This window comes from Cyphellophora europaea (genome assembly GCF_000365145.1).
Source record: "Cyphellophora europaea CBS 101466 unplaced genomic scaffold supercont1.10, whole genome shotgun sequence".
Taxonomy (NCBI): domain Eukaryota; kingdom Fungi; phylum Ascomycota; class Eurotiomycetes; order Chaetothyriales; family Cyphellophoraceae; genus Cyphellophora; species Cyphellophora europaea.
In genome coordinates this window covers 387,900-413,620 of record NW_008481798.1, presented here as the reverse complement: position 1 = coordinate 413,620, position 25,721 = coordinate 387,900, and the positions used below count along the sequence as shown (strand labels likewise).

General features: G+C 55.0%; 11 protein-coding genes across 11 annotated transcripts; 3 read left to right on the top strand and 8 right to left on the bottom strand.

The window, feature by feature from the left end:
- Positions 1–2,840: 2,840 nt before the first annotated feature.
- Positions 2,841–5,231, top strand: HMPREF1541_09243 (uncharacterized protein; the record flags this gene model as incomplete). The annotated part of the gene is made up of 2 exons (XM_008713918.1): positions 2,841–5,025; positions 5,077–5,231. 2 exons carry the CDS (start codon positions 2,841–2,843, stop codon positions 5,229–5,231), a joined length of 2,340 nt encoding a protein of 779 aa, XP_008712140.1.
- Positions 5,232–5,951: 720 nt separating this feature from the next.
- On the top strand, positions 5,952–7,052 carry HMPREF1541_09242 (uncharacterized protein; the record flags this gene model as incomplete). The annotated part of the gene is made up of 3 exons (XM_008713917.1): positions 5,952–6,211; positions 6,261–6,402; positions 6,453–7,052. 3 exons carry the CDS (start codon positions 5,952–5,954, stop codon positions 7,050–7,052), a joined length of 1,002 nt encoding a protein of 333 aa, XP_008712139.1.
- Positions 7,053–7,413: 361 nt separating this feature from the next.
- On the bottom strand, positions 7,414–8,286 carry HMPREF1541_09241 (uncharacterized protein; the record flags this gene model as incomplete). The annotated part of the gene is made up of 1 exon (XM_008713916.1): positions 7,414–8,286. One exon carries the CDS (start codon positions 8,284–8,286, stop codon positions 7,414–7,416), a length of 873 nt encoding a protein of 290 aa, XP_008712138.1.
- A 511-nt stretch (positions 8,287–8,797) lies between these two features.
- On the bottom strand, positions 8,798–9,613 carry HMPREF1541_09240 (uncharacterized protein; the record flags this gene model as incomplete). Its single annotated transcript, XM_008713915.1, has 1 exon — positions 8,798–9,613. One exon carries the CDS (start codon positions 9,611–9,613, stop codon positions 8,798–8,800), a length of 816 nt encoding a protein of 271 aa, XP_008712137.1.
- A 313-nt stretch (positions 9,614–9,926) lies between these two features.
- Positions 9,927–12,110, bottom strand: HMPREF1541_09239 (uncharacterized protein; the record flags this gene model as incomplete). The annotated part of the gene is made up of 1 exon (XM_008713914.1): positions 9,927–12,110. The coding sequence occupies one exon, from the start codon at positions 12,108–12,110 to the stop codon at positions 9,927–9,929; it is 2,184 nt and encodes a 727-aa protein (XP_008712136.1).
- A 254-nt stretch (positions 12,111–12,364) lies between these two features.
- On the bottom strand, positions 12,365–13,352 carry HMPREF1541_09238 (uncharacterized protein; the record flags this gene model as incomplete). Its single annotated transcript, XM_008713913.1, has 3 exons — positions 12,365–12,591; positions 12,649–12,770; positions 12,829–13,352. 3 exons carry the CDS (start codon positions 13,350–13,352, stop codon positions 12,365–12,367), a joined length of 873 nt encoding a protein of 290 aa, XP_008712135.1.
- A 1,032-nt stretch (positions 13,353–14,384) lies between these two features.
- Positions 14,385–16,336, bottom strand: HMPREF1541_09237 (uncharacterized protein; the record flags this gene model as incomplete). The annotated part of the gene is made up of 4 exons (XM_008713912.1): positions 14,385–14,942; positions 15,001–15,315; positions 15,365–16,047; positions 16,096–16,336. 4 exons carry the CDS (start codon positions 16,334–16,336, stop codon positions 14,385–14,387), a joined length of 1,797 nt encoding a protein of 598 aa, XP_008712134.1.
- A 2,267-nt stretch (positions 16,337–18,603) lies between these two features.
- HMPREF1541_09236 (uncharacterized protein) lies at positions 18,604–20,066 on the bottom strand (the record flags this gene model as incomplete). Its single annotated transcript, XM_008713911.1, has 2 exons — positions 18,604–19,353; positions 19,404–20,066. The coding sequence occupies 2 exons, from the start codon at positions 20,064–20,066 to the stop codon at positions 18,604–18,606; spliced, it is 1,413 nt and encodes a 470-aa protein (XP_008712133.1).
- A 1,450-nt stretch (positions 20,067–21,516) lies between these two features.
- HMPREF1541_09235 (uncharacterized protein) lies at positions 21,517–21,624 on the bottom strand (the record flags this gene model as incomplete). Its single annotated transcript, XM_008713910.1, has 1 exon — positions 21,517–21,624. One exon carries the CDS (start codon positions 21,622–21,624, stop codon positions 21,517–21,519), a length of 108 nt encoding a protein of 35 aa, XP_008712132.1.
- An 840-nt stretch (positions 21,625–22,464) lies between these two features.
- On the bottom strand, positions 22,465–24,404 carry HMPREF1541_09234 (uncharacterized protein; the record flags this gene model as incomplete). The annotated part of the gene is made up of 3 exons (XM_008713909.1): positions 22,465–22,611; positions 22,659–23,962; positions 24,011–24,404. 3 exons carry the CDS (start codon positions 24,402–24,404, stop codon positions 22,465–22,467), a joined length of 1,845 nt encoding a protein of 614 aa, XP_008712131.1.
- Positions 24,405–24,852: 448 nt separating this feature from the next.
- Positions 24,853–25,645, top strand: HMPREF1541_09233 (uncharacterized protein; the record flags this gene model as incomplete). The annotated part of the gene is made up of 2 exons (XM_008713908.1): positions 24,853–24,917; positions 24,964–25,645. The coding sequence occupies 2 exons, from the start codon at positions 24,853–24,855 to the stop codon at positions 25,643–25,645; spliced, it is 747 nt and encodes a 248-aa protein (XP_008712130.1).
- Between the last annotated feature and the right edge of the window lie 76 nt (positions 25,646–25,721).

Here is a 25,721-nt window from a genome sequence, read left to right as displayed (position 1 = left end):
GGGCGCTATCGATTGATCAGCAGGTACACACCATGCCGCACTCGTCACAGTATTTGATGATGTATCCGGCGGGTGGTAGAGGAGGATTAAATATAGTACTCGGAGAAACTGCAACGGGATAATCAGTGCTTCTCCGGGGGGCATGGTTCCGAGGTGGGCAGAATGTCTATCATTTTCGCGGGTCGACCGGAGCGGCCGTTTCCAGACAAGTATGCTGTATCTTGCATTTCCCAGGTGCAAGACGGGATGCGGCGTAGATTGGAAAATGCCGACATCTCGTGAGGGTTTTACTTCGCTTCTGCTAGGCGAGGTTTAATGTCCGAGGGTATTTTCGCACAGAGGTACGGAGTTATGATGGCCAGTGCTTGTAGCACGCAAGTTGCGGAAATGCAGTACTTCCGATGGACTTGCAGCTGGACGCACGGCGACGGCGTGGGCCCCAGTTGAGAAATGTTGATAACCAACGTGCTACTCGAATGCTGCCTCGCCGCCGGCGCTTCCCACCATCAGCAGAAACTTGATTCGCTGCTTCGTTGACTCTTATCGCACACGCTCTGCAACTTTCCAACTTCTTTGCATTCCTGGCCCATGAAACAGGGTCCAGGCTATTATCTTGACAGATGGTTGCGTTGTTGGCATGGAGCTGTGGTGGAATGTACGGGTAGGCGCCACTGCTCCATGTTCGGCAGGTGCCAGGTGGGCGTGCACTGACAGCTGACAGGGTGGCTGCACGTCACGCTGCTGCTGGTCCACTCGGTACCTGGTACCTGCCAAGCAGCCCGGATAGGCTTCCCGACAGCCTGGAAGAGGGGGGGACTCTGGGCGCCACCAAGTCCTGGATTGGCGGTGGTGTGCGTCTCGCCCACGTTTTTCCTTCAAAGTCAGCATTCCTATGGCGGCGCCCCTGCAGCTCACAGCAGGCTTTGCCTTAAGGCCAGCAAGGGGGTGTTGCGTGCGTCTCATGGCCATCAAACTGGTGTCTGGCTTGTTTCCCTGATTGGATTGCTATGCCGAGGGTCTCGTATTGTTTAGAAGGATACTCGCCCGCATCCTGATCAACCCTACCTAGGTGAAATGGACGGACTTGCAAATCCTTGCCCCTCGTGCTCAGCTGACAGGCGAAGTTGGCGTTCCTACGAACATCGGCAAATACGTAGTAAGATGGTCGCGATGTTTCAGTCCAAGACCGATTGCCTCAGAATTGTTTGGGAAACAGCAGGGAGCGAGCGGCACACTATTGAAACGCTTAAACCGCTCGAGGGGTTTGAAGTCTTCGCTTATCGACCTCGGCCGAACAGCGCAAATGTAACTGAGTGTCTGCGCTCAGCCTGCTTAGAGTTGGGCAGAAGGAAGCAACGTGGTCGTGGAATTGTCCTAACCGGGTGACTCTGCAATTGCCCCTTTCGACTTTGCTAGCCAAATGCTGAATCTGGGGCAAGGCGCGATGTTGCGTATGCATTGCCCATGATGACACTGCGGCGCAGGATCCATCGTCGCAGGGTTATCCATGTTCGGAAGAGACTCGTGCTTGTAGCGATATTGGCCGAGGGGTGATCGCGTCCATCACTGCGATTGATGTCCCATACAAGGACACTACCGAGCGAGACCATTCCACAGCCGACGTCGCTGCTGATCGTGTGCGAGTCACGCGCTGAATACGGAGTAATGATGACAGTCGATACCAAAATGTGTAAATTGCTCCATACTGAAACGGGACTCAGCAAGATCAGCTCAGTTAGCTATGTCTCTCGTTCTCGGAGGGTTGGCAGCTGCCCGGGTCACCGGCTTGCCCGTCGTCTGCCTGCTTGTCTGCACCTGACCCTGGCGTCTGTGTACATGCGCTGCAGCAATAACGATGATAACAAACACGTAGTCTTCTTTGTCCCGGGCTTCTGCTAATTTGGGGGGATGGAGACGCTCGCGAAAGTCATTCTACCAGTGCGGTTTAGCTTGCGCGGTGACCCCTGGCGATAACGCACCCCTACCCAAGGCCAAGATGGCCAATGCGGCAGCGGCGGTCCAGTGGTCAGCCCGCCCTGAAGCTTGACCCTTAACCCCGGCAAGGCCAGGCACACTGCACCCGGCCACACCAGCAAGGAGGAGCCAGAAGTGCCAGAGGTGCCAGAGGTGCCAGAGGTGCTACCCACGCCAACGCCAAAAAGCCACCACCCCTACACCCTCCACCCTACACCATCCTCTCAGAAAAGCCCCTCTGCTATCCTCCTACATCCGCCCAATATTCAAGTAGGCCGTTCCGTCTCTGTCATTCGTCCGACGTCTTTACTCACTTCACCCTCATATTTCTCTCTTACACCACACCTCGGCCTGTCCTTCGCCCCTCCTCAGCGAGACCTCACTCCGGCCGACCAACCAAGCCTTTCCACGACTTCTCGAACGCGCCTCGTCCGCTTTTGGTACCGAGTTGCCAACGCATATCTGCGTCCCGTCAGGATCTCACGCGCACCCAATCAGAGCCATATCGCGCCCTTGCCATCTTCGACCGCTATCTCTGCCGTCCTATAGACCGGTTTCCGCCTCGACACATCCGTGTGATCTCAGTCCTCGATCGCAAGCGCAGGTCGCAGCATTGGACCTTGTATATCAAATCCCGCCCAGGTTGGCCCCTCTGGCACCAAGGCGCACGGAAGAGAGCCGGCCGCAGGCAAATGTACAAAGCCCATCGTCTCTGAAACACGGCCGCGTCACAAAGTCCCGTCACTACGACCTGGACCACAGATGCGTAGATGAACTCGGCACTTCGGTCTGAGGTTCCCACGCGCGTCTCTAGTGCTAGAGACAGGTCCAAGCGGTCCAAGCAACATACCGCAGATACTACAGAAATGTCGGTCGCAACAATGCTGCAACCCACCTCCAGAGGCTCTGCCTCTACCGCATCATCCTTCGAGCCTGTCTCACGGACAAACACCTACTCCAGCCACGATGGCGCTCGCTCCATCCGCCAAAGCAAGAGAGTCAGCATGACCGCCCTCTATGTCTCGATGAGCGCGAAAGACAAGGATCTTGAAATCAGTGATGACCTGGCCAGAGCGCAAAGAACTCTAAGAGATCTCAAATCCAAGATCTCTACGCAGTCGAAAAAGAACTTCGTCCTTGAGAAAGACGTTCGGTATTTAGATTCGAGAATTGCCCTCCTCATTCAAAACCGCATGGCGCTGGAGGAGCAAAATGAAGTTGCCAGCCGTCTCGATGACGCTACCGAACTGCAAGAAGGCTCATTTCCCAATGACGAGAAGACGCAGAAATACGGCAATCTGTTCTTCATGCTACAATCGGAGCCCAAGCACATCGCGCACCTATGTCGACTCGTCACCATGGCCGAGATCGATTCCCTCTTGCAGACTGTCATGTTCACCATATATGGTAACCAGTACGAAAGCCGCGAGGAGCATTTACTGCTCACCATGTTCCAGTCCGTGCTCACCCACCAGTTCGAGAACACACCCGAATACTCTTCGCTTCTAAGACAGAACACGCCCGTCTCACGCATGATGACAACCTATACAAGGCGAGGTCCTGGTCAGGGCTATTTGAAGGAGGTGCTGGCCGAGAAAATCAACAGTCTCACCGAGTTGGCTGACGTGGACCTCGAGATCAACCCTCTCAAGGTATACGAAACGATGGTCAAGCAGATCGAAGATGACAGTGGATCCTTGCCGGAAGACCTTCCTCGATCCGTTACTGCTGAGTTCGCTGCTGAGAATGCCCAAGTGCAAGCCATTATTGCCCCGCGTCTGAAGATGCTCACCGAAATCGCCGAAGGCTTTCTGTCGACCATCATGGAGGCTCTTGACGAGGTTCCATATGGCATTCGCTGGATCTGCAAACAGATTCGCAACCTCTCACGCCGGAAGTACCCCGACGCTCAAGATTCCGCCATCTGCGTCCTCATTGGTGGTTTTTTCTTCCTAAGATTCATCAACCCAGCCATCGTCACGCCCAAGTCTTATATGCTCATCGAAAGAGTGCCCGAAGAGAAGCCGAAAAGGACGCTGACCTATATTGCCAAGATGTTGCAGAACCTTGCCAACAAACCTACATATGCCAAAGAGCCATACATGGCTAGGCTGCAGCCGTTCATCCAAAGGAACAAGGACCGAGTCAACAAGTTCTTACTTGATCTTTGCGAAGTGCAAGATTTCTACGAGAGCCTCGAGATGGACAACTACGTTGCACTCTCCAAGCGTGATATCGAGCTGCAGATCAGCTTGAACGAAGTGTATGCCACACATGCCCTCCTCGAGAAACACGCAAAAGAACTTGCGACGGACCCCTCCTCGCACCTTGGAACCATTCTCGCTGAATTTGGGCCGGCCCCTCCACAGCTGCCTCGGAAAGAGAACAGGGCCATCAATCTACCTCTGTATAGCAGGTGGGAGACGTCGTTTGATGAGTTCACCCAGGCACTTGATATCACACAAGACGAAGTCTACTTCATGGAGGCTAAGAGTTCCTTTGTGCAAATCATGCGAAGCCTGCCACAAAATGCGTCGATCATGCGAAGGCCGCTCCGACTTGAAGCCGTCGCCAAAGCCGCGGGCCAAATGAAAGATCCCGTCATGGTCCGGAAAGGCATTCGCTGCATGGAGCTCCTCAACTCCTTGCTCGAAATGGGAGCATTGGACAGAGCGGATGATTATGCTGCGTTGCGAGATGAAGTCGAGCAGGAGCTTGCACATCTTGGATCTCTCAAGGAAAAGGTGCAAGAAGAGACGAACAAGCTCGACGACGTGTACAAAACGATCCGCGACCATAACGCCTATCTCTTGTCGCAACTGGACACTTACAAGAGCTACCTGCACAATGTCCGAAGTCAGTCGGAGGGGACGAAACGCGGCAAAGAGGTCAAGGTGAAGGAGCTAGGGCCGTACAAATTCACCCACGCCCAACTGGAGAAGGACGGAGTCATCGTCAGGAGTAATGTTCCGGAGAACCGAAGATCGAATATCTTCTTCATGTTCCGGAGCCCACTTGCTGGTACTTTCGTGATCAGCCTACACTACAAAGGTGAGCTAAGTTTCTTTGCTAAGTACAGCGCAATTATTAACACTGGTGCAGGCCGGGCCCGAGGCTTGCTGGAACTCGATCTGAAGCTCGACGACTTGCTCGAGATGCAGAAAGATGGTCAAGAAGACCTCGACCTCGAGTACGTTCAGTTTGACGTGTCCAAAGTACTGGCTCTTCTCAACAAGCGATTCGCGCGAAAGAAGTAGGCACTGGAAAGACACGCAAACTTTTCAGATCCCTACGGTTACGACCAGTAAAAGTTACTCAAGAAGCCACGATGACTGCAGCAGTCCTTCTCCTTTGTCTCAACAACAGATCTACCACAGATACGATGTTTGTAATAGCATACGGTGGCCGCAATCTTCTACAGCTATTTACTTTGGCAACTTTTTCAAGCAAGCTCCCGCCGTGGTGCTGGTGGAGTGTGCTGGTGCTGGCCGGGTGTGAAGGGAGCTGCAGAAATATAATATGGGGTGGAAGTAGGACCACCCGATCCAGGCAGGTGGCCTTTTGACGAGCAGATGATTTGGATGGATACCACTGTACTACTACTAGGATTAGCATTGGAGCGATCGCCGGTGGAACGTTGAATATCACGCATTCTCAGACATTCTGCGTATTTTTGTAGAGGCCACGGTGAGGCGCCCCTGGCTGCCAAGACTGGGGGGAAACGTCATGGCATCTGGCTCTCTCGCGCTCGACCATGTGGGCCAAATTATTCGTTCTCGTCTCGACCCTGCAACCCTCCATACCTCGACCCTGTTTGCCCGCGTCTCTCCTTTGTGCTTTGCGCTCACAGAAAGTCGCCCTAGGACTCTATATTGATATTCAAACCTCAGCCATCAACGATAACGTCGTCCAAAGCACATCCAAAGCACAAACCCTGCCGTCGACTTCGAAGCGCCCCTCCCCCAGACTCCCCCGCCATGTCTCGCACTTCCAAAGAGGGCGGGAACGCCAATCCTGAAATGCAACTCGACCCTAAGTACGATGATTATGACTATCCCACCACGTCGCCTGAGTCCGGGTCGGGTCATCCGGGCCACACAACGCAAGAGCAAGATGCCCAGGTCTTCCAGTTGCGGAGCCTGCTCGAGCAGGCGGGCTACACGGAGAGACTGGACACTCTGACTCTACTACGATTCCTGCGCGCGCGCAAGTTCAACGTTGAGCTGGCCAAGCAGATGTGAGTTCGTTGGCTGCGCTTACCCCCTCCGCCAACTGATCTGTCTCAGGTTCGTCAACAACGAGGAATGGCGCAAGAAGTTCGGAGATGGAGAAAAGACCGGGGTGGACGAGCTTGTCCGAACCTTTGATTACAAAGAGAAACCTGAGGTCATGAAGATCTACCCGCAATACTACCACAAGACCGACAAGGTGAGTCGCCCAATGTTAGGCCAACGACTTTTGCGGCTAACTTTCACTAGGACGGCCGACCAGTGTACATTGAGCAGTACGGCGGAATAGACCTCAACGCCATGTACAAGATTACTTCGCAAGAACGTATGCTGGCGAACCTGGTCGTTGAATACGAGAAGGTGGCCGACCCGCGTCTGCCTGCCTGCTCCCGCAAGGCCGGTAAGCTACTGGAGACCTGCTGCACCATCATGGACATGAAGAATGTCGGCGTCGGCAAGATTTCCAGCGTCTACGGCTATGTCAAGCAGACCTCCGCCATCTCACAGGATCATTACCCGGAGCGTCTCGGCAAGATGTATATCATCAACACGCCTTGGGGTTTCTCAACGGCTTTCAACTTCATCAAGGGGTTCCTAGATCCGGTGACGGTCGCCAAGATTCATGTCCTCGGCAGCGGCTATCAGCAAGAGCTCCTCAAGCAGATCCCAGCTGAGAATCTGCCGAAGCAATTTGGAGGCTCGTGCGAGTGTCAGGGCGGGTGCGAGTTTAGCGATGACGGACCCTGGCACGATCCCAAGTTTGCGAGACCACCCAAGTGGGCTCAAAAGTCTGATGCTGCTGCTCCCGCTGCCGAGGATACTAAGCCCGCTGAGGAGGCGAAGGCCTAGTGGCCTTTCCGATGCTAAGAAGTCGCTTGGATGAGGTGGCCGAGAAAGTCAAAGCAACATTGATAGACCCAAGAGCGCAGAGATCATTTTGGCTTGATTAAAGCAGCAGCAGCAGCAGCATCATCCAGGAGATGGCATTGTGGGCATCGATATCTGTTGGCTGCCACTACCAAACGCGCCCGCTCGAGCATCAATATTGGAGCCAGCAGCCCATGTTTATATGACCGTCAGCGCAAAGCCTCCCATAGCAATAGCAGAGAATAAGAGAAAGACATCATGACTTCGTTCAACACTGTGGATCTTCACACCGTCCGAGACCTACGTTTCATCCTCAGCCTGACGTGCGTTTGCATCCATCCCATTACTCCAACTCCTCAGCAACGCCCACGGCCCTTTGCACCTTCCCCACCGTCGCCGTCAACCCTCCTCCAGCCTCGCCCACCCCCTCGACCTTCATCCCACTCAACCGCGCCAACTCCACCGTCGCCTCCTCATACGCCCTCCGCACATCCTCATGCCATCCCTCCCGCAACCCCACCCTCCCTTTCATTATCTCCTCGCTCTGCTCCAGATCCCTCGCCCTCGCAACCTCAGCTTCATGATTAGCCTCATCCTCAGCCAACTCGCGCCGCAGCGCCGCTTCGTACGCCTCGGCGCCACTGGCGGGGGCTTGGCGCCGCAGTTTCGACACTTGCGCCGTGAGGGACTCGAGCTCGCCGTAGAGCTCGGCGAGGCGCGTCTGCAGGCGCGAGTCGTAGGGCGAGTAGGTGAAGTCGATGCCTTCGCGTTCGGTGGGGGGGAGGTGATTGTTGGTTGGGTTCGGGGGTTGTTGGGTCTGCGGTCCCGTTGTTGGAATTGTGGAGGTGGTGGTGGTGGGGGGAGTCGCAGCGAATTGCGGTAGCGCGTGTGCGTCTAGACCGTTGATACTGATGGAGGAGGCGGCGCCGGACCAGGTGCGGTGTAGGAAGGCGTCGGTGAGGCGTTGGACGTGTGCGCGGAGGGGGTCGTCTTCTTCACCTTCGTTGCCGGGCGCTGATGATGAAGCGGGGTCTGAGGGCCCGAGGGAGATGTGGGTTGCGGGCTTGGAGCGTAGGGCTGAGGGGGGAAAGTGTAGGTCGAGCTTTGCGCGGGCGCAGGTGGAGAGTTGGGACTGGAGGTGCGTGAGGTCGAGGGGGGACTGGAGCTCGATCTTGCGGTGGTGTGGGTTTGAGGCGACGATGGTGGTGGTCGCCATGATCGTGTTGTTGTTTGACTGTGTTGGATGTATCGCGCCGAGAGGATGCGAAGTGTACAGGGAAGAGAAAAGAGAAAAGCGCAAGCACTGCGTGCAAAGGTCATGTTTACTCGACGCGACGCGCAGCCAATCAGGGCATGTTGACGGATATAGGAGTTAACTTTTACTGCCTGAATTATTTCTCCTCAGCCGATTGCGTTGTCCCAAGATGAAAGATAATTACCCTTGCGGACAGGGCGTTGCTAGATTCAAAGTGAGCCTTCGATGAGGGAAGGGTGCTGGGAATCTCCCAAGATGGGTGAGCTGTGCGGCGAACACACAATAGGCTGCTCTGTGCCTTCACAAATCGTTGACATCGGGTTCAAAGTCTGCAGCCTGGGCAAGGGGGGAGCCTTCAGGAGAATCTAGACCATCTCATGTCTCCGATAACTGAGACTAAGGACTCCGAATACAGTCTTTCCGTTGCGTATAGAAGCTGTAATGGGACACAACCGCTCACGTGCCAGCCAGCTCATAACAGCCCCTTCTCAACCTTCCCCTCCAACACCCCCCTCGCCCACCTCACATTCTCCCCATCTCCCCCATCCCTCAGCCCCGGCATCAGCGCCAACCACTCATACACATGCGCCCTCAACTCCCGCGGCAGCCTCGGCGGCAACGCCACCACCTCCTCCATCGCCCTCACCACCATCTCGGCCGTCTCGCGCAACATCCCTTCCACCACCCTCACATTCCCCTTCACACTCCCACCCTCCCGCGCCAACCCATGTTTATACCCCGCCATACTATCCACCCGCACCGCCTTCGTCCTCGGCCAATTACTACTCATCAAATTCCACTTATCCGTCTCCCCCTTCCCCTTCCCTTTCCCATCTGCTTCTACCCCATCGCCGCCGCCGCCAACATCATCCCCCTGATCCCCCCCACCCCTAAAATCCGTCCTGAGAATCACGCACGGCACGTCCGCCGCCTTCGCGTACACGTACTCCACGACGGTGCCGGCATCGAGTTCCGCGCCGTCGTACACGAACAGCGCGGCGTCGCAGCTGAGTAGAGCGCGCAGGTCCTGGTCGCGGATCGAGTGCGGGGTGGCGTCGCGGGCCTCGAGGTCTTGGGGGAGGATGGGGGTGAACTTTTGGGAGGCTGAGGAGCAGGTGGAGATCAGGGTGGAGAGGGCGATGTTGGTGCTGAGGTCGCCTAGGGTGAAGAGGGGGCCGGCGTGGTAGTAGGTGTAGGATTTGGGGGTTGTGGCTGAAGGGAGTGGTTGATGGGCCGCTGCCCGGGCGCTGGTGTCGGTGCTTGTGGTGGGAGGTGAGGGGTCGGCCATGGTGGGGGAGATGGAGGACTGAGACGAGGGTGAGGCTTGGTTAGGGGTGGGCTGGGCGTGGCTGTGATGATGTGTTGGGAGGTTGACTTTTATGCTCTGACAGGCTCTCTTCCTTGATCTAGGTGGCTGTCTAGCGGATACTAAATCGGAAATACACAAGAGACTGGGAGGTGGGTAACGTGGGGGCTCGTGAGTTTTAGCTTTTATATTCAAAGCCTCATGGGCAAGGCTGAGCCGCCGAGGGGGGCTACACGAAAAGACATTAAATCATGATCATATTTGGATCTACGATCGACGGCTATTCAGGCGTCATTTACGACGACGGCTCCTTCGCTGGTCCGTCAATAGTAGCCTGAACAGGTACATCCGCGCTAGGAAACCAGCTGCTTGCCACCACAATAGCGGCAACCATCCACGCAGGCCACCAGATACACATCACACCCAGCGGCACTCCCCAACTGCCCCATACATTCCAGCCAAAGGCAAACTTGGCCAACCACGAACCTAAAGCTGCCTCCTGGCCCAATGCCAACGATGCATACATCGCCAAGGCACCAGCAACTGCGACCGGTGAAAATACCAGTAACAGCAGGTACTGCAGCGTGGCGACCAATGGCTGCCCAGGCGTTCGATCGACAAAAGCTATCGGCGCCGATACGAGGCCGAGAAACATCGAAAGCGAGAAGTTGAGAGTTGCCAGGACAGTCAGAAAGAGACCGAGCACCAGCAGGCTGAGACTCTTCAGCACGGTGTATTGCTGCGGCGTTGGCTTGCTGAACGCGGACAGCGTGACATTGTGGAGAGGTAGGTCTTTGAGCATTCCAGCAATGGCGGCGGGCGCAAGGAGGGATCCAAAGCCCACGAGACTAAGAACTGGCGTGAGGGTTTCGGTGGTGCAGTGTGTGAGAGAATAGAGCGGGATGAGGGAGAAGAGGTGGACTGCGGTGAGTAGCGATATAGGTAGTGTGAGGTGGCGTTCGATCGGAATGAACTGCCCTTTCGGCGTAGTTAGGGGCTGGCTTCCGGTGGTGTCGACTGTTTTCGCGTTTGCCGGCGTCTTGTCAAGAGATCGGTCGTTGGTAAGCTTCCCATTTGCGGGCTGCCTGACTTCACCTGGCGCCCTCTCCACGATGTGGTAACCACTCAGAACCCACAAGTAGATAGCCATCACGGTATACGCCGCGGCAACTGCCATGGCACTCGGTAAGTAAGTGCCAATGGATACAAAACGGTTGCTTTGCATGAGCAGATAGAAGAAGAAGCTCTGGTGCAGCTTCTCCAGGAGATTGTTCAGACTTCGTGTGATGCTCTCAATGGTCCGACCAAAGGCCATCTCATCCTGCCAGCCGTCACCGATAGCCGTCAACGTGACAGCGTCGATATGATATGGCATGAAAACCGAGTGAGGGCCGGTCGACTGCCCAACAGCCTGACTGACCATGCCGCAGCCCAAGACACGCACTCGGTTCTTCCACTCGCTGTAGTGCTCCTTTCGTGCCCACTGCTCTTGTCCCTGGATGCTGGCGCCGATACCCATCTGCCCACTCGCGATGCTGACGGCGGTGTTGAACAGATCCAAGTTTGGCAGTTGACCATTGACACCATCATAAGCGACCGAAAAACTTTCGAACCGATGCTCGAACGGGAAGTCGATACCAACAGCGCCTTGCAGCGCGCCAGACTTGAGCGGCAGGTCTGCAACCCGCTGTGGGTCGTGCTGGCTGAAGTACGCATCTACCCACGCCTGCGGTCCAGCCTTAGACTCCGGAGTGATAATGAAAATGATATCTTTGGACCAGAGCGACCAGCGCTTGAAGTATCGAGCCAGGGAGATCAGAAGTGTGACGCCGTTGAGATTCAATTCACCCTTGATGTTGCGGATGGCAGCCATCAGGACGATAGCTTCCGTCCCATCACCCCGAGGGGCGTGTAAGACGCCATATACGTTCTCTCCACTGTACACCTCGCCGGACGACTCGTACAGGTATAGCTGCGTCGCAGTCTTGAGGCCGGCATTTCTGAACAGCTCTTGGAATTTGGCCCGGCGATCGTCGTCGGTGGCCTTGAGCGGATAGTAGATCTTGGTGCCGTTCTCCAGGGTCTGCCATGGTTGGACAATCATGCGTGCCACTTCATGCTTGTACGCGCGGAAAATGTTCTGTTCTGAGCCGCCGAAGTAGGTGTGTACCTGACCCGGAAGCAGGGCGTTCTCGGAGATGTAGGTTTGGCGGGAGTACTGCTGTTGAGGTAGGAGCAGGATCCATATTATGCCACCCAGCATGCAGAGCGCAGAGAGGTAGGGTGGCAGGCCCAGGAGTCGAGGGGAGCCACGGATGCGGGAAATGTAATCGGCTGCGGAACTGTCAGTGTGGAAACGGTTCGACTTCGAGTTGAGAAGGCAACGTACTGACGAGCCCCATGCTGAGACCTGGCTCTGCTGTCTGAGCTTCACTGCAAGGCCGGTGAATACGTCTGGCTCAGATGCAGCATGCACCATGTGTGGGGGAGTGAGTGGCCGCATCTCCAAATGCCACATTTCAAATGACAATATTGTCCACAAGTGCAAGGCAATCAGGGGTTCCTCAATGAGGCAGCAAAAGATGTGATGTACAGTCTCCAGTAGCGACAGCACTACATAGCTGAATGGACGACTATTCAGATAGAGAATCAGCCAGTGTCATTGTTTTAGGACGCTATAAGCGCCTGCATCGTGCAGTATTACATATATGGTACATAACTTCCAGTTCCGCATCATGAAGCCCCTAACCTCTGTCCTCCATTCGTGCCCACCCATCCCAGTCCAATAGCATTCGCATGAGGCGTCTCGTTTGCACTCGTAGGTAGTACACCGTATCTGCCGTACGTCTTTTGGTCGACAGAGACATAATGCGGCACCCTTCCCAGTAGATTCAGCTTGCCTTCAATCCACCGTATCGCCTTGTCCGGCGGCGCCAGGAACTTGATATACCCCAGACCCCCTTTCGCATACACGTTAGTAGTGCAATTGGGGTCTCCGGCAACAGGTAAGCACTTACAAAGATACCCAACAGCCAACCCACATAAATGCCCCAGCAGGCTTGTCCCACTTATCAACACGCTGACCACCAGCGTCAGGATCAACGGCGTTGACCACGTCGGGATTTTCGCACCCGCAATCCTTGATTCGATGGTTAGCCATACACCGACAAACATCCCAGTCGGACGCCAAAACTCACTCTAGGTACGGATTCCCCCTCGCACTTCTAACACCCTCACTGGCCAGCAGCAGGAACACCCACACGCTCGCACCCACGACCTCCCCATCCCACCCCAACAAACCCCTCTCCACCAAAATATACAGCCCGCCAGGCAACGTAGCCAACGGGCCCAACCACAGCGCCGCACTCGTCAACGTGCCATGCTCCTTCTCGAACCGTTCAAACAGCGGCACCAGCGCCAGCAGGTTCAGCAGCATGTGCCAGAAGCCCGCATGCACAAAGACATACGTGTTCAGCCGGTACATGCCGCCGGAGAACAGGCCGATGACGGACGGCTTGAGGCTGCCCCATGCCACGACGGACCAGGCGGACTGCAGGGAGAGCAGGTAGAGGCCGACGACGATGCAGACGGTGAGGCGGGTGAAGAGCGGGAGGCGGAAGACGTACGACCGCAGGCGCGAGGGGTTGACGAGCGCGGTGGGGAGGGCGATGGGGAAGCGTGAGCGCGAGGATGGGCCGGGGAGGGTCGCGGGTTGGGCCATGGTGGCCGGAGAGACGGACACGGGGGTGCAAGTGGGTGCTCGCGGCCGGATAGATCTCTCAGTGTGAACGATGTAAACGCTGTTTTGAATTTGTAGAAATCCTTCTCTTGGTGTCGGAGCAACACCTTCCTTCGGCGAAGATGTACACCTCGCTACCAACGCGACGCAGCGAGTCGCGTGCGTCTTCGAGCGCGGCTGTTTCGGCGTAAGGCGCTCGCTCCTTTTTGCTCGCGAAGGCTCAAGGCGATGAACAGGATTTTGCCCAGTATGGCGCAGTCAGGAAGAGCAAGACCTGCAGACCGGACCGTTGCTGATGTATATGGAAAGGGTGCAGGAGTCCGGCAGGGGGGGAATGAATCGCATTGGAAATTATTTGCGGAGAGAGGCAGAGTCGAGGTTTTGGACCCCACGACGTCCGCTCGATCCGGGCTGTGGGTGCCCTCCTTGGTACCTTTCTCTTCCGTATACTGTTCCCTCGTACCTAGATCGATATTGTCACTTACTTACATATGGCTGAAGTCCCATCCAGGACGCTCATGTCCCTCGGAGCCCCTCACAACAGGTCAACCTATCGGTGGGCGTGACCGCTGTTTGACAGATCAACAATCACGTAGGCACAAGATAGACTATCGCCTCTCAAGAGCGCATAAAGTACTGATATGTCTTAATCTGATTTGATTGAGTCTATGGATAAAGCAGAGCATTTTAGGGTATATCGTACGTACACGCCGGTACGACTTCGCGCGCGGTGAGGGTATCGTGATGAAAGCGAAAGCGAAAGCAACCAAAGGACGGGCCATCTTCTTCCCCCATACCCCTTCATTACCATGATGCCCTTATCCAATTGAAGATGCAGCATGAGCAAACAAGGAAACGCTTTCATACAATCGCCAATGCAAGTGGCGACATGTGGTCGGTGGCAGGTCGGATGTTGCTGCGCATTTGATTCATCCGAACACGTCAAATCGAAAGGCTAGACATTGTCGAATGCATGGCGGTGGTGACGGTGTTGATGATAACGATAAAGTGAAATCAACGGACGGAAGCTCCTGACAGCTTCGCTTCACGTCGCACGGCCCAGCCCTTGAGTGCTAGGACGAGCATTTGCCACGCCATCAGCAAGGCAGTGAAGCCCATCACGACGGTAAAGATGAACATGGCCATGAGGTTGCGGTCCTCCATCCAACGAATGACGTCCCTGGTGCTGGCCATGAAAACGAGACCACCGGAGATGAGGCAGAACGAGGCCACGAGCTCGGATGGCGGACGAGCAGGCCAGATCGATGTGGGAGGCGCCAAGTAGAGGAAAAGGTAGGTGACGATACGTGCAACGGAGAAGCCGGCGAGCAGAGTGCCCCACTGGCCGTGCACCGTGGTCGATACCGCCGAGTCCTGATGGTGCGAAGACATCATAATGCCGAGCAGGAGAATCACCAGGGCCGGTACGGGGTTCATCGAGTGTGCATACTGTCGAGGTTCTTGTCGCACAGCGTCTGCCTCATCTGCTTGCATCTCCTTCCTCATGGGTATCACATCGACGGGTGTGTTCAACCACCGGCGAATGGTCTTGGACTCGACGAGCATACCAAGCTGCAACAACGTTAGCACTTGTCTGGCCCCGTGGCGCGACAGCAGAGGGGCGACATACCAAACCACCACCGAAGAACATAATGGCGATGGACACATGCTCGAGGTCCTGGGCCACCCACTCCTGGCCCCAGCCAGCGAGATGCTCGAGGAAGACATTGCTTGCACCATACAGCCAGATGACGAATGACTCGGTGAATTCCGCCGAGGGAATACGGGCGCGCCAATCATCTACGTTTAAAGGTTTGGCATTGTTCCACGCCCATGAAAAGTCGGAAAAGCAACCCATAAATCGCCCAAGCGTTAACAAGCCATACCAGAAGAATATTCCTCCTTTGATAAAATGGGCGAGCCCACCAAAGACGTTATCCGCACGCTACAGTGATGTTAGTGTCTAGTGGCTGTGTCACCCAGGGGTCACCTACCATCCAGCCAGCCAACGTCACACCACCTGTGACAATTGCAATCCATCCGAGGATCAGGATCGTCCTGTCGACAATCTCATAGCCAACCTGAGCGGTGAATAGCAGCTTCTTGGATAAGAAGGTAGGGACCTTCCTGGACAGAAAAGCATGCACAGCCCTGATGCGAAACCGCGATGGTGATGACGAATGCTCGGTGCGAGTCGACATTGACGTTGGTATCAGCATCGGCAGCCCTTCTTCATCATCGACATCCTCGTTCTCGGCCTCCTTCGACAGGCGATGAGCATCGGTGGGTGAAATGTCGCGGGAGCTGTTGAGCGTGGTCGAGGATCTCCCAGTGGGGGAGCCGCTGTCTCCAGACCAGCGAGTATCTCGGTAAGGTGACGACACATGGTACTGGTCCATGTTCTCAGCCGAGACTGGCAGGTATGCGACGCGCTCGTCTGACGAAGAGGCTGTCATCTTGACACGGCCCGAGTACAAGAACAGCAAGCTCATGACAGTTTGCGCCGTCATGACCCACGTCGCGATCCAGCCGATGGTGTGGTGCGCGTTGTTCTCGTATAGGTCGGGGGTATTGGCGTTGTAAATGGTGGCGAGAACGACACCGACGCCATTGACAATCAGGAAGAGGAACTGCACCGGTAGGGTGTATCGAGAGCGAGCAATGCTGAACATGATGCCTGCAGCCGTCAGAATTGATCCTTGCATGGCCATCTAATCTCACTTACCGATTGGCAGGATGAAGAACCACGCGAGCACCATGAGGCCAATATGCGCCATCATCAGTCCCGAGTGTGCTGACAAGCCGGCATAGCTCGGCAGGTAGTATGGGTCGCCCTCCTGTTGGTCCTGTGCGGTATTGTCGACGCCATTATCCATATCTGCCATGCCCTCGTCATGGCCATGCGCGCCGACCGTGGACGCGAGTTGAAGCAGCGCAGCTGCTACGGTCCACTGGACGAACACCATTCAGCCTGGCGATCGGTGGAGGCCAACACAGGTGGCAGAGCAATGCCAGGTAATTCCGGGCCGAACCTCGAACGATCTGATCGATTGGCGAAGATGGCCGTGGCTGGAGGTGAGAATCAGGCACCGTCCACCTATTGGAGGAAGCCGTCACGCGTCCCCCGCTGGCTGGCGATATGCCCTAATTGGTATTATGTGCTAAAACGAGAACAAAGTAAGAAAGGCTCGTGAAAGAGTGAGTGATGCGTCCGAAACGGGCTGAGGGTGATTAGAGGAGGAAGACAATGATTAGAGAGTCGTTCACGAGTTGGGAATAGTGATTAGGCAGGAACAAGAATGGCAGTGGCAGCGGCAGCTGGCGGATTTAAAATCAAACGCAGGCAGTATATGCTCAGCAAGCAGTATATCGGCATGGGACAAAAGAGTCATGGCCATCATGCTGGAGGAGGTCCAATTACGGCTTTGGGTATAGTAGTCGTCTTGTCCGGCACGCTCCGGAAACATTTTAAGGTCAGGGCTTGTCAATAGGGCGGACCAACATAGGTAGCTTGGGAAAGATTTTTGCGACGGTGTTGCATGTACGCGCAGATGCTCGAAGGCGGTGTTGCGGCAAGGGTTGACTTCGCTAACGTCATGGGCGGCTGCGTGGGAGACAGCCACTCACAGCAATGGCAGCAGGCGAGGCTGGAATATCAGCACCACAGAGACGTCTACCCGGAAACCAAACGAGTGGATTCAGGCCTCACCATTCCAAAATTTTGGCCTTCTGCCGAGAAGGTCAAGAGGCAGGCTTAGCCAACCACTGACCAGGTGGCCCGCTAAGTGTGCGAAGAATAGGATTGGGATGGACAGGCACCCACTGATGCGAGTGGGGATCAGGTGATGATCGGACGGGGAGGCATGGCAAAGGCACATGCGCGAGTGCGAGTTGCGAGTGCGAGTACTCGTACTCGTGCGGCGGGAGGGCTGAAGAGCGAGGGGATTGCATCTGCAGACTGCAGTCGCGATGCGCTGGAGAGAGCCTCGTATCCACTCACGGATTTCTCGGACCAAAGAGGAGCCTAAGCTCAAGCACTCGCCTCTCTGCCACCGTCAGATCCTTTGTCATCAACGTTCCAGTTGCCACATGTATCATGAGTCCATCATGACAACTTTACGCCCGTCCAAAAAACCCTGACGTTATCGCGACTTAACTGCCTGATTGAACGTTATGGCGAACTCTGCTTCCTCCTCCCGTATTGCAGGGCGGAGGCACTGGATGTTTCGGCATGTGCCAAGATTCTCGGTGAGCTCGAAAAAGCCGCAGTACCCCGTAATCCCGTAAAGAATCTGTGATCGACCAGAGCGCCCAGCGCCGTCATGACTAGGCATGAGCCGCGTGACTACTGAACTCACACTACTGTGTAGCTAGGCTTTTGCATGTCAATCTCAAGCCAACAGTAGCTCAGGCACCTCTCTCGACCTTTGTGCGTGATGCGCGCCTGAGTCAGCGGAACTATTAGCCAATTGGTACAACTCTGTTGGTCTGCGTGTGCTGCTGCTGCGTTGTCTATTACCTGCCTGAACCCAAACACGCCCTGCCACCGGCCGATAATCGGCCACGGTCGCAAAAAAAGTTCCTGACATAGTATGTAGCTACACGTTCATCCACGCCAAATATAAGTCCAGCAATTTCTCCAGATACGCGTAAGAAGCCAAGTGCTGCTCCTCAGCTCAACCCCAGGTGTTCCAGGTGCCACTGCCAATACCAGGCCGAGATCTTGGTACGGGCTCAGCGCATTCCAGGTGTAATCAGCCGTTTCTTGGGCTGTCAGGAGCGTGCGAGGGAGGCTACCTGGGCATCCTGGACGTACCGTACACGGTACCGCACCCCCCACCACCCGTCTGAGATCGGCAGCTGGCACCTGCAAGGCTGTCGCTAGAAACTTTCCCGCTTTGCATGACTGACTCCACTGCCGTTTCGGGGCGGCAGTAGCGGCACTTGCGGCATCCGCAAGGCCCCGAGAGCCCGATACAGACCTTCACAACCTGTCGATTCATGCGAGCTGCAGCCAGTCAAGCCGGTGTGGGCTGACGCTTCCGACAGTTTCCAGGTCTGCTGATTTGCTGCTGCAACTAGCCATTGTTGCGTGCCCAATGCACAGGCTACCGCTCATCGCTGCAGGCATGCTGCATAAGATTCATTGCTCTTCCCTCGGAATATGCATAATCTTATGACCGTTCACGCCTGCACACCACCTTGTGTCCATATTCCCTTGCCCGCATGACGCTCAAGCGCTCGCAAGCGAGCGAAGCGAGTAGAAAAGAAGATAAGCCTCTTGTCGCAGGACATCCTCTGTCGTCGTGGCCGATACAATCTCGTCATCGAATCGAAACCACTTCTTGTCCTGCCGACAAAAGGCGAAGTAATGGCCGTTGTGCACGTTCTCACCTTGATGGACAACCACGCATTCCAAATCGTAGACGTACTGGTCACTGACAGCTGCCGATTTCGCCTGTGTGGTATAGGGACCCATGTCAAGCACCAGCGGGAAATCGATCTTGCCCTCGTACTTCTCTTGCACGAAGGTGGTGCCCACAATCTTCATCCCGAATCGTTTGACGTGGACGCAGAGTATTGCAGGCAGCTTCCTAACCCGGACCCGTTTACTGGCAGACCGCGGTCCATCACAGGATCTGCATTTGTACTGCTCGGCAGACAGTGATTCCGCTGCTGTGTAGCTGCGGAGACATTCGTAGATGTTTGGAACAGCGGTCTTGACATCCGGAAGGGCTTTCTTCTTCTTCTTTACTTGCTTCTTGAAGTCCAGCGAGATGCTGGAGTACTCGTCTTCGGTAGAGCTGGTAGTATGACATTTGTCGCAGGTGACCTCGCTGTTCAAGCGGCCGAAGAAGACTTTATGGAAGAAGCAATCACACCTCAATTTGGAGTCCTGGTTTTGAGAAACGGCCTCGTGGAGCTTGTCCACGATCAGGATGAACCACTCTTGAGCGTCTTGCTGTTGTTTGCCGGACATGTGCTATTTTCATTAGTGCCTTAACGCATGCCACGTCTTGCGAGTGTACGTACCGGTATATTCTTCCACGATGCAAAGAGGAGGTTCACGGCATGAGCTGGCAAAGATTGATCGGCCTGTGTCGCATCGGAAAAGACCTCGGTCATGCCACAGGCCACGCATGTTTTCTGTTCCTTGTCCTCCCCCTCTTCGTCATCTTCCGAATCCGATTCGTTCTTTTTGTCTGGCTCCTTGGATATCGGACAGAGATGAATCGGATGGCCCATACCCAAGAAGTAGCTCGCCAGTAATGGGTTGTGAACCATCATCTGAAGGACAGCGTTCATGTAGCACGTCTCGCCGAGATTGAATAATCCACGTACGCCTTCACGACCACACGGTCTCGTCGAAGTATTCGATGTCATGTACGAATCATCTTCATCGGAGGTCTGAGCTAGCTTCCGCTTCTTGGCGCTGCTGAGGAGGAAATCCGGATCGTAGACTAGGTCGTTACAACGCCCGCAATAAACCGATCGAGCGGACACTGCGAATCCATGTCTGGTTGTTTTGAAGTGATTGTCGAGGGATGAAAAGCCTCCATTGACTGGACAGTCAAGGCACGTGTACACCACCAGCCCTAGCTCGCTATTTTTGGAGCGGACACCCTTGACCTTGCTCACGACTTTGTCGTCGATGTGTTCACAGCCAGAATAAGGAAGCTTTATAGCCACTGCCATTGCGCCCCGATGCTTAACGAGGTTTAAATCGAAGAGTGATGGAATGGGAGGCAACGGAGCCGAGGCCGATTTTCCTCCGGCCTTTCAGGGTCAATGAGGTGGCCACCAGGGCGATTCCACGGCCTGAATTGCCAAGCAAGAAGCTTCAGTCCTGGGATGATGATGAAGCAAAGATAGCACCGAGCTCCAGACGATAATGTAGGTACTGTATACAGTTGTGGGAATGTCCAGGCGAACACAGAAGCAGGAATTAGGACGTCCACGTTTTAAACTCTCGTTGCATGATCGTCGCCTAGCGCAAGCGCGAAGCTTATCTCGGATCTACGCGTGCCTGCCCTGCTGGATGCAACCCACTGCATCACCACAAACTACCTGCTATTCACGATGGACAGCCATGACTCTCCGTCTGACTATGGGACATGGACTTGCGAGAAGCAGATCTCTGATGGTGAACTGAGAGTAAAAATTGCCTGGTAGCGTCGATGCAGAGCCGCTAACTAACCATTGACTCGTGGCCGTCTAATGATGCCATGTACATGTGCTAGATACCTTCGACGTAGTCTACAGCCGCATCTCTGCAGTTAAGTGGAAAGTTGCACGATCAGGAGGTCTAAATGCTTCTTCAGCAGATCGCCTTCCAGCACGCGATAGACACCTCAATCAATCCCTGGCCCGTAGTATCGCACGGGGTTCGAATTGTCCAGTCCCTGATGACGGTGGAATATGGCCTTTTCCATCAACATTCGTTCATTTCAAGGCTCCATCCAACTTGACTTGCTGGGGAGAGGAGTTTCCGGTGTCGAGTTGGGCATTCAGGAACACTGTCCTTGGCGATATCATATACGCTAATTAGGTGTATCAGGAGTCGTGAGATTGTGAAGACGCTCGCCGTACAGGCAAGATGCGGCGAGGGACCTTTGTGTTGCAGATCGAAGTTTGAGTGCTGTTTCAGCCTCTCTCGCCTTGGTCAAGATTCTCTGTCGTCTGCATCATCTTCTGGTCTTCATGAAACCAGAGGCTACAGTCGTCGTGGCTTCGTCGTGGACTTTTCCCTCGGCGCGAGCATCCGAAGGTCCCAACAGGTGCCTTTCGTATGTGCTTTATAGCCGTATCTCGGGTGCCCTGTGGTCTGCGACTTTTGAGGCGCGCAGAGCGGTCTCTCCATTTCAGGTGGTCTCTTCGTGCCGCCTGAAATTGGTGGTACGCTGTGCTCATCGTACTCCACGCCCCCTACCTCTCGGCAGACCACTCGTCCTCCCTGCTCTCCCGCCAGCCCGGCCTCCCCGCCCGGCCGTTGCACCCCGCACACTTGGAATACCGCTTCTGCTCGTGTTCGTGCTCGTTGTCCCTGGCGTCGTTGGCGGCGCCACGCTTTTCCGCCTCGGAGTGGCCTTCATACTTGCATAGCTCGTATCCCCGGCTCCCAACGTCGTCTCGTCACCCTTTCCTGTCACCAATGTACTCTGTTCAGCCAACCCCTCCTTCCGCCGCTGCTCGCGCGCCCATCGTTTGATCCCCTCCCGATCCGGCGCCTCAGGAAAGTCCACCACGAACGCATTCATGTTCAATCCGTACAGGAATCCCGCAAAACTTTCTCCGAAGCGGCTCAGCGACTCATGCATGAGTTGCAGGTGCATAAAGTTGGCTTCCAGATCGGCCATACTATCAGCGAGTTCGGCAAATTGTGGCTCGAGGACGTCGAGAGGATGACCCTGCCTGCTCTGTGGCTGTGTGGAAGAGGAAGCACGGAAGGAAGAGCGTGATGAAGGACGGAGGGGGGTGGTGGGGCGGGACATCGGCGCTGGCGAGCGCGACCGTGTACGCGACATTGTCCTGTATGGTTGATAAATTGTCTGATCAGCAGAGGTCGTCAGCGCGGCTGCCCGCGCACAATGATGACAGTAGGCAAGCAATGTGAAAGTTGTGCAGGTGTTCAGTAGTTGGGCAAGGCGCAACTGCAGAGGTGCGGGCGCGCCGCGTTCCGGTCATGTCATTTCGGGCGGAAAATCAACAACACCCCAACTTATAAAGTCCAGCTAGCCGAGCTAGTACCCACGAATAGCCACGGCTTGAATTTCAGAGCAGACACATTCGAGTTGTTTGAGTACAGTTCTGCGTTCTATCGTCGCTGCGACTCTATCCTTGACTTTTGCAGCTGACCCTTTGTGAATCCGTGGGTGTATGCCCGCCCTGAGATGCTGTGGCAGAATAAAAGCTTCCTACACCACCGGACGCCAGCCCTTCATTTCCCCTGGACCAAAGGCCATTGCTGTGAGATATGGTTACAGTCTCAAGAAGGCCACTCAGACCCCGTCAGCTCCTTGTTTCGAACCCTATTTCTGTAGTGCTTGAAGTCCTTTAAGGCTCGAACGACCATATCAGGGTGTGACTGTGGCCTCTATAGGCCTTCAAAATCACCCCCAGGAGCATCGTCATCATCCATTTCGCCATCTACGATCTCTTTCGCGAGTTCACGCTCTCGCTCACGCGCTTCCTGAGCATTCTTGAGCTCGAGTCTGTGCTGATTCATGGGAAAGCGCATAGCCTGGGTTGATTAGCAAAGTTCACCTGCAGAGAAGATTCAATCCATACCTTGACGCTCTCATCGTGCAACGCCAGACAAGCCTGGATACGCTCATGGAAGGCATCTCCTGGCTCACGGGTGGCATAGACATCTCCGACATCTTTACTCTTCATGAAGCCCTTCTCGTGGTCGAGGCTAGCCTCGATGACCCCGTCGCGAATTGCTTTGGCCACAATGTACTCAGCTGATTCCTCGCTGTCTAAGCCGAGGCGCAGGCACATATCCCGTAGTGAGATACGCGCATAGGAAAGAGACATCATACGAATGCCAGTCTTGATGACGTTTTGCCGCAAGCGCAAGATCAGCGTGTATGTGTTGTCTTGTCTGAAAGCCGAATTGTAGCGCTGAACCAGATTCTGGAAGCCTGTGACATCGCCGGAGCTCACAGCTTGCACGAGCTGGAGATACGGCTGAAGCGCTTGCTCGAGACTGGGCTGACGGAAGATAGCTCGATCAGGTATATCGCCCATCAGCAGCTCAACAACAATCAGTAGCTTCGTTGATACCTGGTAGAAACCGCTGGCCTTGTAGGAGGTGGGCGACTTGCGAGTGGCACCAACCAGATGCTCGTGTGCTTCGGTATATGATAGCTGGATTGCCCTGATGCGACCGAGGTAGTACAGATAGCGGGCAATCTGGTTGTTGGCAGCAGTCGCGGGAAACTTGGTGTGGGAAACAAGGAGATCGGCCTGGGTGATATGAGAGGTAGATAGGTAGTTTCGCAGCAGGAGTGTCGTAACCGCAGCTTGGATGTCTTGGTCCTTCCTCAGTGTAGCTGTCCGTAACGCATCCAGCAGGTTCTTCCTAATCGAAACAACAGCGGCAACGGGCGACGGAGGCAGTGGCGCGGTTTCCTCGAAGAAGAGAGAATAATAGAAGTAAACGCGTGCGGCGAGGGAATCGATAGTTCTCCGGTTGAGCGTCCGCAGGTGCTCGACGAGAGCACTCGAAAATTGTGCGCCAGCATTGATGGCCTTCCGGTCGTACAGATGGATCTGCACTAGAATAGATAGATAAACATCGATCTCTGGGAGAACTTCTTTGGGCGCAGTCTTCTGGGACTGGGGCACGTCCTTCTTCTTGCTCCACTCGTCGGCCTGTTCTCTGGGGAAGGACGGATCTTCTTTCACGGCGCTGAGCAAGGAGAAGGAAGTTGGAGTAGGTGTCGGATACGCTTCCATGACCACTTTGGCGATGACATCTGCGGATAATTGAGCACGGACAGATGGTATCGATCGCAACACTCGTAGACTGAAGCGAGGGTCGAACTGAGAGACGGCTCGTTCGAGCAAGCTGAAGTTGCCCTTGATTTCTGTATTCGTTAATAAGCAAAATCTAAGTAGCTGACAAGTCTGCATACCATTGATGGCCTTTTCCTTGGGATCAATTGGAATTTCTTTCTGTTCCTCCTCATCACTCTCAGTGTTGCTAGCGTCCACAGTCTTGGACTTCTTCGAAGGAGGTACAACCACGGTCATCTCGTCATCGCCATCTTTGCCGCCCTTTGTCGGCTTCTTTGCGTCTGACGAGTCGTTCATTTCAACGTCCTCCTGGCTGTTGGGCTTTCCATTGATCTGCTTGTCACCGCTCATGTCGCCTGATTTGGGTGGCTCGGACTTGGAGTTTGCCTTCGATCTCGTAGTCCGGGAGGTTGACTGTGCTTTCTTGGAGCCAGATGACGTGGGTTTGGAGTTATCGTCTGCGGAATTGCTGTTGGATTTGTTTGATCTTGTATTGCGACGCTCCGTGGGCATATTTCAGGACAGCTTATGGGGCGAATAGCTCGAATCAATGACAGCTTGAGGGTGGGAAGGAAACCCGATAGTGCAAATAGGCCGTACGAAGTCAATTGACTCGAGCAGAGGTCTGTGCGACGGCGACGGCGAGTCGAAATATAGCTGTGTTTGCTCCGGGGAAACTGATGGCGGCGAAAGTGACAAGTTGAATGTTTCTTGATGTCAGTTTGAAGTTGGGATGTTTGGCGAGGTTGCGGGTGGGGATCTGCGGCCGCAGCGCAGGCAGGCGCATCGCGTCGTCACGTCCGCCCGCAACATCAACAACCACTACCTTCTCTTCTACGATTACCAAAATTGACGCACTCGAACTACACAGTGGAGCGCAGGCGTGTTGAGTGAAGCCATCCTGTTCCGCGCAGACCCCAGATGTGCCCACTGACCCTTCACCGCGCAACTGCTACCTAATATGCCGCTGCTCGACGACCATCTAGAGCAGATCTCTTCGTCCGCGAAATCTATTGGGGAACTAGAGTGAGTTCTGCTGATAGGTCGCACATCGCGAGTCTGACCAACGTAGGTTCCCTGCTCCGAAGATCTTCACCAATGCTCTACTCGGCAGCCATGAGATAACCACGCTGATACGCGACACCGAGCCACACGAGAGGGCACTCTTCTCGCTGGATCCAAACGTGACAAAGGGTCCGACGAGTAACAACGAATATAGCCATGGCAGTGTGTATGGCTCCGATCGAATATCGCATGGAAGGAAGAGCATTTATGCCACAGGTCCACCCGTGAAACAGAGCGCTGTAGCGCGGGTCTTGGGACCAGACATGCTTTATGAGATTCGACAGACCAGTGGCAGTGCAGCGCGCGGCAAGAGTGTTGTCAACGTGGAAGTGCTTTTGCGTGGCGCAGAGAAGCTCTGCGAAGTGTATGATGTTGAAGGCGCAACTGACAAGATTGCAACCATTCGGAGGCGGCACCAAGCACTTTCCGGCTCGGTGACGGAGTATCAAGAACTGGTGCTACAGCAACAATCGAAGCTCAGCCGTTTCAACACCGGAGCCGGCTATGGTATTGCAGATGACGGAGTCGAAGGTGGAAGCCTTGACACTGGAGTTGCGCCAGCCAGGGCTTTCACCGAGACCGATATCCAGACTGAAGAAGCTGAGATCAGGGAACTCGAGGCTCGGAAGAAGGCCTTGGAGGAGAGAGTATACGGCATGGAGAAAGATCTTGAAGGTCTGTTACGCTAAGTGGCGCTAGGCCAGTTCACCTCCCACGACTACAGTCCTCCCACGACTACAGTCCTCCCACGACTACAGTCCTCCC